Source organism: Pyxicephalus adspersus, chromosome 9, assembly GCF_032062135.1.
Source record: "Pyxicephalus adspersus chromosome 9, UCB_Pads_2.0, whole genome shotgun sequence".
Taxonomy (NCBI): Eukaryota; Metazoa; Chordata; class Amphibia; order Anura; family Pyxicephalidae; genus Pyxicephalus; species Pyxicephalus adspersus.
Window position 1 is genome coordinate 8,095,258 of NC_092866.1, and position 15,666 is coordinate 8,110,923.

The 15,666-nt window shown below is 42.7% G+C and overlaps 1 protein-coding gene across 1 annotated transcript in view; it reads left to right on the forward strand.

Annotated features, from left to right (window-relative positions):
• The first annotated feature begins 3,093 nt into the window (after positions 1–3,093).
• Positions 3,094–15,666, forward strand: part of LONP2 (lon peptidase 2, peroxisomal) — a 78,715-nt gene continuing 66,142 nt past the window's right edge. The window contains exons 1-6 of the mRNA XM_072422464.1: positions 3,094–3,377; positions 7,555–7,789; positions 8,826–8,957; positions 12,362–12,484; positions 13,920–14,095; positions 14,182–14,276. Coding sequence (XP_072278565.1) covers positions 3,145–3,377; positions 7,555–7,789; positions 8,826–8,957; positions 12,362–12,484; positions 13,920–14,095; positions 14,182–14,276 — 994 coding nt within the window. The 5' untranslated portion in view covers positions 3,094–3,144. The remainder of the gene's footprint in view (positions 3,378–7,554; positions 7,790–8,825; positions 8,958–12,361; positions 12,485–13,919; positions 14,096–14,181; positions 14,277–15,666) is intronic.

Consider the following 15,666-nt stretch of genomic DNA (forward strand, 5'->3'; position numbering starts at 1 on the left):
GTGTCCAATACTGGGGAATCTGGCCATCGCTGGAGTGCCCACCTACTACTAAAGTGTCCAATACTGGGAAATCTGCCCATCGCCGGAGTGCCCACCTACTTCTAAAGTGTCCAATACTGGGGAATCTGCCCATCACTGGAGTGCCCACCTACTACTAAAGTGTCCAATACTAGGGAATCTGCCCATCACTGGAGTGCCCACCTACTACTAAAATGTCCAATACTGGGGAATTTGCCCATCACTGAAGTGCCTACCTACCACTAAAGTGTCTAATACTGGGGAATCTGCCTGTCTGTGGAAGTTGAAGCATAGGTAAGAAAACATTTGCAGATGGGCTCCTTTAGAGGGGCCCATCTGCATTGGAATGAAGCTCATCAGCATCTCGATTCTTTTATAAACAATGTATTTTTTTCCTGGTCAGTTGACAATTTTTCATTAAATGTAACACTTACCAATATAATTTGGAAAAACTAATTGTATTTTATGGGGACAATTGCTGTCAGCAGCTGAGGGAAACATTGTAACAAGCCAATACACAAATAATTCAAATGACTGTACAAGTGATTTTTTTTTATTGAACAAAATGAATAAAAAGGAATGCCCCTAATCTTGAAACTGGACTTGCCTAAAGGTATAAAACATGGCCGGCAAGGAAAAAAGGGGCAGCTAGGGCATGCCTGCCGATACCAGGAACATAGGAGACATAGGCACAGGTGTGTGACCCCTCTCTTCTTTCTTCTTATCCAATTCAAGACATATAGTCTGTTTATAAAGCAGTGAATCTGATTCTCAGCAAACATTCCCTGGTATTGATTAAATATGATCTGGCATTGAGAATGGGTGGTCAATCCAGCGCATGGCATGCGCATTCCGATATGTTGTGATAATGCACATGTTTCTGCACTAGTGGGCCCAGAAAATGTCTTTGTAGTGAATGAATGCTATTATAAAACAAAAAAAATCAAACCATAGTGTAACGCGTTTCACCGATTTTAGCATCCGCTTCTTCAGGAATCAGTCGTGAGATATATTTGCTTGACAAACCCTCAAAAAGGTGAAAGCGCCTCCTCAGATAGAACACAAGCTCACCATAATGGGAGGCAGGTCACAGATAAAGCAAGACACCGATCATGGATGACAGGGCAGTCTCAATATTACACCATTGTACTCTTGCATAGTTTTCTTTTCAGCATGTGAATGGTTTAATTTTTTACCGTTTATCTCGATAGTAGGGGGGGGGGGTGCTGAGAAGTTCCTGGCTTTGCCCAGAAAGAAGAGAGCCAGAGTTATGAAATAACACATTTATTCAATATATTCCCCCCTGAGACTGATGCACGTGGTACAGCGTAGTTGCAGCTTTTCTAGACCATTCAAATAAAAGTCCTTTGGTTGGGCCACAAACCAGCTCTCAGCAGCATCTTTGACGTCAGAAATGTCCTCAAAACGTTGCCCCTTCAGGTGTTTCTTCAAATTCAGAAACAGATAATAGTCTGAAGGAGTCAGGTCAGGTAAGTAGGGGGGATGGTGGACCAAGTGGAAACCCAGGGTGTTCAGTTTGGCAGCCACAACGTTGGACGTGTGCGCAGGTGCATTGTCCTGCCTTTGGTCAACTTTCCACGGCGTTTCGTCTTAATTGCCTCCTTCAGCTGGTCCAGGAGGATAGCATAATACTGTCCGGTGATACTAGAGTCCTAAGGTAGGTAGCCCACCAACAGAATACCGTCTTTGTCCCAGAAAACGGACGCCATGACTTTTTTGGCAGATTTCTGGGTTCGAGTGGCCCGCTGTGGCCCCATTCCTTTGACTGTTCCTTGGTTTCAGGATCATAGATGTGGAGTCAGGTTTCATCCTCAGTCATTAACTTAGCCAAAAAGTCCTGTGCAGCTTCAAAATGGGCCAAAATGGCTTTGGATGCTTCAACTCATTCCTTTTTCTGATCACTGTTCAAACATTTCAGCACCCACTTCGCTGAAAAGCTTGCGCATGTCTAGGATAGTGGTGATAACAAACCCAACATGCTCCCGTAAGATGTCAAGTATCTGGGCTATCTTTTTTGCGGATATTCGCCGGTCCTCAATAATCAGCTCATGGACAGCATTGCAGGTTGCCTGGTCAGTTGAGGTTGGGGGGCGCGCACTGCGGGGCTCATCCTAAACCGTGAAATGCCCAGTCTTGAAACGAGATATCCAGGTAATGACAGTGCTGTAGGAAGGACACTTCTCCCCCAGTGTTTGTGACATCTCAGTGTGAATGTCCTTTGCTGACTTTCCCTGGAGAAACAAAAACTTCATGATGGCCCGTAACTCCAATAACGTGAAACTTACTTGTGCCTCTGCCGTCACAGCTTCTCACTAAAAGAAAAAACAGTTTTAAGAATCACAAAGACCTGATATTTGCAGTTGCATACTAAGATATTAGGCTGTTATATCCCCCCACACTCATTTTTCTATTTCATCTGGAAGGGGTAAAGCCAGGAACTTCTCAGCACCCACTCGGTAGATAACAATAGAAATGCAACTTACTAGCATTCTATGTTGTGGCCAGTATAGATCATCCTGCACAAAGTTACCAGGTCAGCGTCCTTACCAGGACTTTCACCTTTTTGATGGTTTGTCAAACAAATATATCTCATGATATATGATTCTTTAAGAAGCGGATGCTAAAATCTGTGAAACGTGTTGAACTATGGTTGTGAGGTCATTTGCAATATGTGTGTGTGTTTTAAATAGGAAGATTGTCATGAACTTTTGTGTAGTGGTGATAGGTTAGAATTTGCCACGGTTGATTTTATTCAATTTTAACAATCTTCATAAAAGATAAGTTTTTTGTTTCAATTGGTGCCTATAAATTTTGATATATTGGATGTAATTTGAGGCATATGATTGTGGGGACACATTACATTATAGAGTTTCTTTGCTCTTTTTTAAGTGGATGCTGTATTTGGTCTATAGGGGTTGGAGATTATTCTTCTCCCCGGTTCTGTATGGGAAATGCTGTTTTTGTAATACCCATAAATGGACACTAGGTGGCAGCAGAGCACTCGTGCGCCGGTGCGAGTTCCGCGGTGTTTTGCCTCCTGCCGCTCCCCGTAGTTGTAGTCCGGCTGCTCTTTGCCCCGGGACTGTCAGTGCTCGGTCGGTCACCATGGCTTCCAGCGGCTCTATCCAAATCCCCCGGCGCCTGCCTCTGCTGCTGACCCATGACGGGGTACTGCTGCCGGGCTCCAGCATGAGGTGCAGTGTGGACACCCCCGGGAACATGGAGCTGGTGCGGAACCGTCTGCTGAGGGGAACCTCACTGAAGAGCACCATCATTGGGGTCACCCCCAACACCAGCGACCCAGCCTCTGACAGCGAGGAGCTGCCCGCCCTGCACAGGTCAGTGTACAGGGAACTCTGGGGGCTCGCCACTCCTACCTGGGCCTCACTTGGAGAGTCTGACACGCCCCCCAGGAGCCCCTGACAGTGCATGCTCTCTATAGGGGCCCTTGTAGATTGCTTGCCCCGCCCCCCTCTACAAGTGCCTGCCCTCCTCTGGGGCACCTGACAAACTGCCTGTTCATTCTGGGGCCCCTGTGAACGTACCTGGTCCCTCAGGGGCCCCAAAAAAGATGCAAGCCTTCCTGTGCAAGGGCCTGGGGTCCCTCTGAGCAAAGGGTCTGCTCAGAATCATAGGGGCCCTCTCTTTCTGGCTCCCTCCCCCATCCCTGGCCAGCTGCCCCATCCCCTCTGGCTACCTCCAAATCCCAGCCTGCTACCCTGTCTCCACTGGCTCCCCCCACCCCTGAGAGGCGTTTCCACTTGGCCCACTGCAGTGTACTCCCCAGCCCCTTTTAGCTGGGTGCACCGCCCGGCACTTTCCGGTAACCACCCGGCTGTTTTTATGTGGCTACTGAAGAGTTGGGTCACAATACAGGGGCTGCCACCCGCCTACAATTTCTTCCCACCCGGCTCAAAAAAATTCCTGGGTTGAGCACTGCACGGGGGGCTGGGAGGCGGTTCCACCTAGACCATGGGGGGCCGGGAGGCGTTTCCACCTGGGCCATGGGGGGCTGAGAGGCGTTTCCACCTGGGCCACCGGGGGCCGGGAGGTGTTTCTACCTGGGCCACCGCGGGGTCCGAGAGGCGTGCGTATCTGGCTACCTGGGGCCGAGACGTGTTCTCACCTCAGGGGTCGGGAAGCGTTTCCACCTGGGCCACCGAGGGGGACGGGAAGGGTCCGCACCTGGCCACTGAGGCTGCCAGGAGGCATGTCCACCGGGTGGGCCTGGAAGCCTTTCTACCTGGGCCACCGGGGGGGCCGAGAAGCGTGCGCACCTGGCCACCGGGGGGGCCGAGAGGCGTGCGCACCTGGGCCACTGGGGGCCGAGAGGCGAGCGCACCTGGGCCACTGGGGGCCGAGAGCCATGCGCACCTGGGCCACTGGGGACCGAGAGCCGTGCGCACCTGGGCCACTGGGGGCCGAGAGCCGTTCCCACCTTAGACAGATCAGCAACTAGCAATTTCACACAGAGATTTACCAATGGAGGCCCAGGGGTTAACCTTTGCCTACTCTATAATCTTCTGTGTTCCAATCACTTCCTGTTCTAGTGACAATGTAAATAGGTAATAGGTGATCAGTGGATTCCTGGGCAGCAGTATATACCCGATCCATCCTCTCCTGTGATTGGCTGCTCCCCACCTCCCGCTCTCTCTATCTTCCCCAGCCTTTGTACTGTTGTTTGTCTTCCCTGACATAACATACAGATGTACGGATATCTCTCACGGTATGTCATGTGACTGGTATTGCAGGTCAGATGAGTTATGTAAAACCAATATAAGATTGTTATTCTATAACAATTCTAACAACGCATTGAAATCTATGATGTGCATTAGTAAATGCTTCATGCATTCCTACAATACAAACCTCTAAATGGGCCCTAGAAATGGACACGGGCTAAGGCAGCGGTCGCTAACCTTTCGGACCTCACAGACCAATTAATTCATAATTTTAAATCCCGCTGACCATTAATATGACATTTTTTTTAAAAATAAATACATTTGTAAAATAATGATCTTCCTAATGTTGCTGACAAGGACTGTGGAGGTTCTGATTCATTGATCAGCTCATGGTTAGGTGAAGTATTACTATTGTTACTATTATCATTAGTTGTATTATCTTTGGTATTACTAAAGAAATGCAAAATATTAATTTGCTTTTTCTCACTCATTATGAGTTTATTTCATATGAATCTAAGACCAAACAAGAAATGATAGTTATCAAAGTCAAACTATTTGATGCCAATAAATATAACAGATAAAGAAAATACACAGCTAAGGTCATACTTACCTAAAAGAACATCTGAGAAATAAACAAAATAAAACAATGGGATGAGAATCAGTATTAGCGGGGTGACTGTTGTAATGGTGGAAACAATACTGAAGCGTACGGCTCGGTAACGGTTCTCTCATACAACCTAAGACTACACTGACGTCACGCTGCGCCTGCCTTGTTTTTCCGTCTCTAGTACAGTTCCTGAATTTAGTGCAATATAAAGGCGAAAATTGTCATTCAGAATATAAGAATTTATGAGAATATTATTTTTGTTTTACTATTAATAAAACGTAAAAATTTCAAATATTGTCCAAATTTTTCTGTGGACCACCAAAATTTTCTTGCAGACCACTGGCCTAAGCTAATTTTTTTATAGTTCTATAGTTAAAGTCCAACTAAATCCTAACATATCAAAGATTGCAACCAGGCAGGTTCTGTAATGCAGGCAATGTCCCTTCTGCAATAAAATAAATTTGCGATCAGGTAAGTAAGGTTTTGAGAACATTCAGCTGTCCAGTTCCATCTCCTTTTCTGTGCTTCTGATTTTGGGATCAGGATAATGTAAGATATTATTATTAATACACAGGATTTATATAGCGCCAACATATTATGCAGCGCTGTACATTAAATAGGGGTTGCAAATGACAGACAGCGATAGAGGAGGAGGGGAGGAACCTGCCCTGAAGAGCTTACAATCTAGGAGGTGGGGGGTAGGTAAGTGTTTTATTGCAGAAGAGACGTCGCCTGCAATAAAAATCCTGCATGTTTGCAAATTTGTAAAGCGGAACTTTAATACTATAAGACAGTAGTTCTGCTTTTAGGCCCCTTTTTAAATTTGCAGTCAAAAAACACACAGTTGGCTGCACAAAACTGCAGCAATGGGCCAAGAAATGCAAATCGTACCCCAAAGCACCAGTTCACAAAAAGGACATTGTGGAATAGAGAGAGTGCAGAGAAGGGCAACTAAACTAATAAAAGGAATGAAGGAGCTCAGCTAGGAGGAGAGATTAGCTGAACTGAAACTATTCTCCTTTGAGAAGAGACGTATAAGGGGAGATATGATCACCCTGTATAAATATATAAACAGTCCATAAACTCTCTTCCTGATCATTCACTTTAGAAGTTTATTCTCCTGATAAGGAAGGGATTCTTCACTGTAAGGGCTGTGAAAATGTTTAATGGGCTCCCGCAGGAATTGGTTTCAGCAACTACTATAGTTTGCTTTAAGAAAAAGCTGGATGATTTTTAGAAGCACAGAATATAACTGGGGATTAAGGATTTAAAGTAAAAATAACAGAGACTGTTGATTCAGGGAACATCCGACTGGAATTTTTTTCCCTTGTTGAAGCAAATTGTACTAGGATTTTTTTTTTCCTTCCTCTGGACCAACTATGTCCATAGGGTTTTATATCTGGGATATGTTTATTTCCCTAGTGGTTGAACTTGATGAACTTTGTCTTTTTTCAACCTGATTTAGTATTTAATGCAAAGCTGCAATTTATTGTAAGTCTGGAAAGGGCCAATTAAGAGTCTTTCCTTTGCTTCCTTTCCCAGAGATTAGAACTGATTGGTTATTCTACACTTTTTGTTTATTAGGTTTTCCCAATGCCCTAGTTTGCCCTAAACCCAGCCCTGGTTACATAAATGTGGTTAGGTTTAAGCCTCGGGTATCCTTTAATTTGATGTTCAGGGCAGCATTTGTGCATTGACATACGTGTTATCATGTGGAGGGCACTGCTTGCTGCAGCTTCCTCATCTCTGTGCCTTGTGAGTTTAATTATCGCTTCTTTACAAATATTTATATTGGCACAGCCAGAGGCAGTCGTTGTTTGCAAGTATCTTGCAATCGATAATGCAAAGCATTTGATTTGGGTGAAAGGTGGCCAATTTAAAAACAGTTGGAGAGGATAAGGAGGATTTATACAGAATAGATTGATGCTCCAAGGGTGCTAGAAAGTGGATTCTGTTCAGAAACAACAGTTTATTCAAGCTGGCCATGCAGGAAGCTGAATATATGGTTGAATATATTACTGCAGTGCCTGCAAAATGATTTGTACTTCTTGGCAACCTTGCGACAACGCAGCCACTGCAGCTACGTTTCCACACCAGAAACCATTAATAAACCTTTTGCTTTGCTCTCCCCTAAAATGTAAACTTTATAATTTATTTCCTGATGAAGAATCTTCCTATTTCTGGATACCAAAAATCTAAACATTTCACTTCATTTTCACTTCTTTTCAGGATCGGAACAGCGGCAATAGCTGTGCAAGTCGTTGGCAGTAACTGGCCCAAACCACACTACACCCTATTGGTCACCGGGCTGTGCCGATTTCAGATCACAGAGATCGTGAAAGCTCGACCCTATCCAATCGCTGAGGTGGAGCAACTCGATCGCTTGGAGGAATTAAGCAGTAAAGACGAGTTTAAAGAGGCTTTGGGTGATCTGTCCGAACAGTTCTATAAATACGCTGTGCAGGTAGGTCATCAGTTCCTATGTTTTGCCTTTTAAAAAAGGAATTTATACGAACACTGGAACTCCCATCTTTATTTATAACCCTTTCCAAGTCACTGTGCTGGATTTGCTGATTTCAGCATTACTAATAGTGAGGTTTCAAACACTTCATCCTTATGTTATTGAAATAAGGAGGGAAGGAAAGTTCTGTAGTCCACCAGAAGAGATCTTGGCAGGATAATAGTGTGGATTTCTGTGCACTGTCAGCTCAAACAGGAAGTTAGACACCGGATTCTGGCCAATTAACAGATATTTCTGTATAGTTTTTTTTAAAGAGAAATAACACAGAGAAATGTGTGAGCGTTATAGAGATGTACAGATTTTTTAAACTGCCCCAACATACACTTGAAATCAGTGGTCGCCAGTCTTTTTAGTTGCACAGACCACTAAAATCACCAGCTCCTGACGGTGCGTGCGCGGGGAGCCAGGTGTCAATCAAAGGGGGAGAAACTCCATAGTGATGTCATAATGACATAGGTCCGCCCACCCTCCTATCGCAGAAATGAGCCTGCAATGGGAGAGTGGGCGGGTTATGTCCAGGGACACAGCCCGCCCATTTCGTCCACACAGCGGGGTCCTTCCCCTGACCCTGCTTGGGGGAGAGCACCGGCCAGAGCCGCGGACCACCGGTTGGCGACTGCTGCTTTAAATTATTTCTCCAATAAGAAAAGACTTCTTGTTGTTGCTATGTGCGTCATTAAAAGTTAAAGTAGACTGTACACTGGCTTGCACTTTGGCACAGGTTTGAATTTTGCACAGGATATCTGCATGGAGTTCATATGTTCTCCCCTTGTTTGCATGGGTTTCCTCCCACATTCCAAAGACATATTGGTAGGCCAAATGGCTTTCCCCTAAATTGGAGGGGACACAAGATTTCGAGATCTATTGGTGGCATGACTATAGACCCTGTAAAGTGCAAGATTATTATTTTCTGTGCTATCTAGCTGACGTATGAGCATGCCATAACTAAATTGTTTTTTTTTTGTTTTTTTTTTTTAAGCTGGTGAATATGTTGGATAATTCAGTGCCTGCAGTTGCCAAACTAAAAAGGTTGTTAGATAACCTTCCTAGAGAGCTTTTGCCGGACATCCTGACATCGATTATCCGCACCACCAATGAGGAGAAGCTTCAGGTAAGAACCTAAAGAAAATATTTGCAACAATTATATAACAAGAACTGGTTCAGAAACTAGTGTCCTATCTTAAAGTTAAACTCCAGGCAATCTGCTAAATACACAGATAAAATATGTATATTAGAGCTGTTTTACCCGCTGAAGGATTTTGTATTTGGTCTATCTAGTTATGGGATTCCCACAGCTCTACGAAAGCACAACTCGGTCTGACAGTCCAGGAGACCTGATTTTTCTCCGCTGCAGTTAGGTAACACTGACAGGCTTTTTCCTACCCCAGCCTGTGACTGTACAATAAAAAAAAAACAAAAAAAACGCAGAATGATCCTTATCACTTTGCGCTCTTCTCTTATCAACATGCTCTTTGCTCTTCAGTACATCTTGTTCTGCTTCTTCACCCCCTCTCAGAGCTCCGTTGTTTAGTATATTGTAAAAGGATGATAATAACTGTTGGATACGTAGCATGCTTTAAAAATACATTTAACCCCCTAACCGCTAAGCCCGTAATTTCTCGCACTAAATATTTTTGCTCTTTTGGTTAAGCCCGTATTTTTTCGCCTACACTAAAATCCCCACTTACCTGGTCCCGCTGTGCTAATCCAGCGTCGGGTCCATGTTCCAGCGTCGGGTCCATGTTCCAGCGTCGTCCTCCAGCGTTGGGTGTCCCTCTCCTTAAAAGAAAAAGCCGGCCGGCTTAGAGGAGAAAGCCAGCTGGCTTTCTTTTCTAAGCCAGCCGGCTTCCTCTCCCTCCTCTCCCTGTCCCTATCCCTGTGCCTGTCACTGTGCCTGTCCAGCGTCGATCGCTGGACAAAAAAAAAAAAAAAAATACTCACCTTCTCCCTCCGCTCCTCCGGACACGTCTGTCCTCTTCGGTGTCCAGCCGGCGAGTGCAGAGACGATCACCGGGGTTTCCCGGTGACGTCGCTGCGTGCGTCGGCGCGGGAGGGAGGCGGGGCGGCAAATTCAAAATTTTGCATTGAGTTCCTTTGTATTGAACTCAATACAAAAAAGCTGTACTGAGTTCAATACAAAGAAATCCTTATATAATATATATATAATTGTATTACATATATATTATATAAGCTACTGTACATTACATTTTACACTTTTTTTTTTTTTTAACTTTTTTTAGTTTTTTTTAAAGATTTTTTTTTTTTTATGTTTTTTTTATGTTTTATAAAAAAAATTTAATTATTAAATTTATAAAATTTTGGACATATTTTGGTGAGTTATGCGGTAATTCGGTGAATTAGAGCCTACAATCCAAAATAAATTTCCATGCAAAAAATGTAACACTTTTTGCATGGAAGTTTGGAAAGAATTAGAATACCCGGCATTTGCGTACGCGTCCCTCGGCGATTCCTGGTGATGCGCGTGCGTGCGCCCGTCGATGAGGGTCGTAGCGGAAAATTCAAATTTTTTGTATTGGATTTAATACAAAGTCCTGTATCCAATCCAATACAAAATAATAGAAAATATATTTATGTGGTTTTGTCTATAGGTTTGTGACGGACACTAGGGAGGTGTTTTAGAAAAATATATTACTATACATTATACCGAATTATCGCATTTTCAGTATTTTTCATTTATTTATGTGTTCTTGTTTAAGCTGATTTTTGTGTTTTTCCTTTAATTTTATTAAAAGTTTTTTTTTTTGTTTTTTTTTTACATGATTGTGTGTTTCAAACATTTTTTATATTCATGATATCTACTAGAACCCTATTCGGACATATTTCTGTAAGTTACAGGTCTACAATTTAAAAAAAAAAATTTCATGAAAACCTGTGACGCTTTTGGAACAGAAATCTAGAAATCAGTGTAACGCTCAGGTGGTTAATGATGTGCTGATTATACATCTGCATTATTTGTGTTTTTTATATCTGCCTGGAGCAGTGTTTTCTAACCCAGGGCTCATAGACCCCCTGGGGTACTTTGCACCAGCCAGGAGGGTAACCCAAAATTTGCAGGCAGTGTTGTCCTTAGGGTCCACAGTGTTGCATACAAGAAGCCACCGATTGCTACTGACATTTCACATTTCTCCCTCCCTGATTTTGCAGTGTAGCACAAGAGAAGGGAAAAAGAATTAGTTGGTCACTTTCGTGGCCACCAGATGTAGCCTGTCCTACTTTCTGGTAGAAAATAGCCAAAGAGCAGGACAGGGCAGCTGGGGAACCACAGAGCTGGAGAGGAGTTGTTCTGCAGAAAACAGACAGGGAACTATGTGCATGGAGAAAATGTGTGCTGCAGAGGTGAAAGAAAAGGAACTGGAGCCATGGAACAATAGGGCAAATGAGAAGTTGCAGAGGAGTGGTGAGAAAGTATGGAGAGGATAGCAGAGCCTATATTCCGCCTTATGAATAGATGTGGGGTGACCTGTGAAGTTAGTGCAGGTACCTTCACTGAAAAGGTTTACAATCACTGGCTTAGAGTTTAGCTATGACGCTGAACTCCAGCCAAGTAAAATAACTTATTCTTCCACCTGCTCCTAGGCAGTCTATAGCTTTGTACAGAAAAATACTTATAAAGCTGAAGTAGTCTAAGTTTGTATGTTGACATATTAGTCATATGATTGTAAACCAGGCTGCCTGCTTCCAGATTGTTTGTGCCAGCCATGTCCTAAGGGAGGCTCTAGATTTCAGCAGATTAATAAACCTCCCCTCCTACCATCCTAGACTAGAAAAGAAAGGTATATCAGGTAAACTTTGCCTTTCTCCTGATCCTAGACATCAGTAAAAATCTGTAGGTGGATCAGCCCCCATCACCTAAAATAGTTTATATATTTGGGTCAAGTCACTTTATACATAGTTGACCCAATATTCTTAAAGCTGATCTCTGGGGACAAACCTTTTTCATAACCCACCCTCCTCTGACCCATACTGCATATTATTTGTAAAGAAAGATGTATGCATCCAGATGCAGGGGGATGCTAAGCCAGCTCTAAAGATGTTCCTAATTTGGTCGGTCCCCACCTGAACCAGCTTGCTGACATTACACAGGTAATGATATGGACCCCAGAAGGACATCATCATAAGAAAGAAGCCGGGTAGAAGAGGGGGTAAAGAAGTAAGGAAGTTATCATCAGCATAGGGATCATCTTCATTAGGCACTTTAAATGTGTGTATATTCAATAGATTGTAAGCTCTTCTGGAAAGGGTCCTCTCCTCCTCCTCTTGTGTCACTCTGCATATGTCTATCATTTGCAACCCCTGTTTATTATACAGCACTGCATAATGTGTTGGCGCTATATAAATACTGTTTATTATTATTTTTATTATTATTAATAATAATAATAATAATAATGCTAATGTGCTTCTGACACACCTGACAATTTAATTATTTCTATATCTTATGTGTTGAAATAACAGAACTCTAACCCCCGCTCTTCCTATATTTTTTTCTCTTGGCAGATTCTCGATGCTGTTGGGTTAGAAGAGAGATTCAAGGTGACCATCCCACTGTTGTTGAGACAGATTCAAGGTCTAAAACTGCTCAACAAAACAAGGAACCCCAAAATAGATGATGACAAAAGGGTATGTGAGAGTGACCTATTCTTATGATGCACCCCAAAGTAATGTAGAGCATTTAATAACAAGTGGATAACCACTTTCTGCTTTGACTACAGTAAACTCTTCTCATTTGCAACTTTCATTAACAGGGGAATAAACACTGAAGGGGAAAACAATTTCCACAGTCAACAAATTTGCACAGCATACATGCCTCTTCTAGTACACACCTTTGTCCTTTTCTGTGCCCTCTGGGTTTGACAGTTCCAGGATCCCAATACTACTTCATCCCTCGCAGCCCTCATCTCTGCTGCCAACTTGGTGCACAGTGAACTTCTTTAGCCATTGGGGTGTGCACTGATGTGTAATGTGCAGGAGATACATTGTTTTCAGTATCTAACCTGGCTCAACACTCCATGGCACATTGTAAACAGAGAAAGAAAAGTCATTAGAAGTTGGTAAAAGGGTTTTTGGCAATAGAGACTTTGAATATCTCTTCACCCAAAAACCTCTTCCTACTGGTGACTTTTTGTTCCACAAATTTCCACTTTATTCCTCAGCTGTGTAAATATGAGACAGTAGTTTATACCTGTCAAAAGTGACAGCAGGAGTTGCTTTGTAAATAGATCAGCTTTAGCTGTTTCTGCTATTGCTGTCAAAATATGTCTGCCGTTGTTGTCAAAACACATCTGACACTGTGCTTAATAAACATTGTTTAGGCACAACCGAAACAGAAAAATATACCAAAGATACAATATGACTTTTGTTTTCACCCCTGCCCTCTTTTCACACTTGCACTCCTTTGCAGCAATAGTGTCCCAGGTTCAGTGTTTTGCTAGGATACGAATTGCATAGAATTTCTTCAAATGTTTGCATGGGTTTCCTTTGGGCACTCTGGTTTTCTCCAACGCCCCAAAAACATACAAGTTGAATAATTAACTTCACCACAATAATTGCCCTTAGATGGTGGTAATGACATTTAACTATGGTAAGGACATCAGATTGTGACTCCTTCTGAGGGACATTTAGTGACATGGCCGTGGGCTCTGTAAAGCGTTTGTTATGAAAGGTTAAAAATCTTACCTAATTATAGCTGAAATGTAAGAATTTTCCATAAGGGATATACAGCCCATGTGGTTAAGCTAAAACCCTTTATGTGTGCTTTTGAACGGTTATAAGGTTTTCTGAACTTTGAGACAGCTCTGTTTCGAAACCCCTGTCCATTATCAATCCTGCCATTAAATGTGATTTTTTTTTGTTTGATGGCAGACAGTGCTTATATCCTGAGAGGTTCTTGGTTTTTCCATCCACAACGGTCATCTTGCTTTTTCCATGTTATTGGCTTAGAGGGAAGGGGGCCCAAGAAATTAACCTGGTCAAACAGATACACTTTAAAGAAAAAAAATAATGCAGCAGGCTCAATTTATGGAAATATTTTAAAAGTTTCCTTCAATTTGTTTAGGTGGTAGCCATTCGTCCCCTGAAGAAGCTGGGTGGGATCTCTGGTAAAGGCTTTTCCCTGGAAAACGCTGATGATGATGATGATGATTCTGATGACATTCTAATGCTAGAAAAGAAGGTGAAATCATGCAGCATGCCAGAGCAAGCACTAAAAGTCTGCATGAAGGAAATGAAAAGGTAGGACACTATCAGGACATTCCATGGATGAAATGCTGAACACCACACCAGTGTATTATACACCCATGTGTTATTTTATTCCCCAGGCTGAAGAAGATGCCACAATCAATGCCGGAGTATGCCTTAACTAGGAACTACCTTGAACTGATGTCTGAGTTGCCCTGGAGCAAGAGCACACGAGGTAGGTTCTCTAGAATAGCATGCTAGGAAATGCAACTGGAAGAAAATGTAAAGCCTAACTGGGTCATTGTCTATCATTACCAGTTGCTTCCGTCAGTGCCAGCTGCACAACATTGCTTTGGACCAGCTTTGTGATTGTGACAGCCATATACCATGCTGGGTTACACCAGGGATACATGTGACAAAGTGACAACATATGAGCACAGTTGCAGTGTTCTCTACAGATATTTTTTTTCAGTGTGGTCAAGCACTCTGAACACCAAATTTGTTTCAGGTTTGTCCACTTTTTGACCACCTGGCTACAGGTGGTCAAAAAGTGGACAAGCATGAAACACATTTGTTTACTAGTGCAAATTTGGTTACTAGTACATGAAACAAATTTGGTTACTAGTGCCTTGGGTATCTAGTAAACCCTAACAATGTGTCAACGTCTACTACCAACTATAATTTATTCCAGCTTTCTAATACCTGTCCCCTTAGAATTGTTGTTTTCATCACTGTGTATTATATCGCCGTGTGTGTGTACAGAACAGTCCTTTTTTATTAAAGTCTTTATCAACGACTCTGCAGTCCATAAAGTAAATCAAATCAGCAAAAGCTTTTCATACTAAAGCAACACAACTTTCCACTCTTGTTGCCTGACAGCACACCTGTGCTACATATGGCAGACCTGCAGTCTGCTTGTAGTCAAATCACTGGGAGTACCAGAATGGAATGGGAAGGCCCACCCAGTATTCCTGGATTCTTTTCCCAGCATACACCCTGGTTTAAAGACCCCATGCTTTATCCCCATCATCCTGTCCTGTACAATAATTATATATATATATATATATATATATATAGACACGCACACACACACGTTGCTCTAGCAAACATGATGGGGGTCAGGATGGAAAGTGATGGGAAAGGAGCAAGCTTCTGTTTACTGATCTTTGCTGACAAAAATAATTTCAGAAGCCCTCAACTCTGAGCACTTCTGGTTCACAGCTGTCATTCTTTGAAAAACAGTGGCCAGGGAAGTCACTGGACGAGCATGGTTTGTTCTCAAAATGTCTTAACAAATGCAGAAACTACATTGGAGGTGTTATACACTCCCTAGAACCTGTCACTGCTATCATTTAGGGGCTTATTTAGCCTACTTGTTATGGCAAAAAAAAATTCATGTTTAATAAAAAAAACTACATCCAAAAAGCTTTTGGATCGCACACAATTTGCAAAAGTTTGCTCAGAATGTTACCTTGTACAAGAATGACAATCTCACTACACATAATATGTATTGTCCCATGTGCTGGAGTGAGAGTTATAATTCAAGACCAGAACTCTTGCAATGCAGTGATTAATATATTTTGTATCTTTTTACTGGACACAACCTAACCTTTTGTATTTTACCC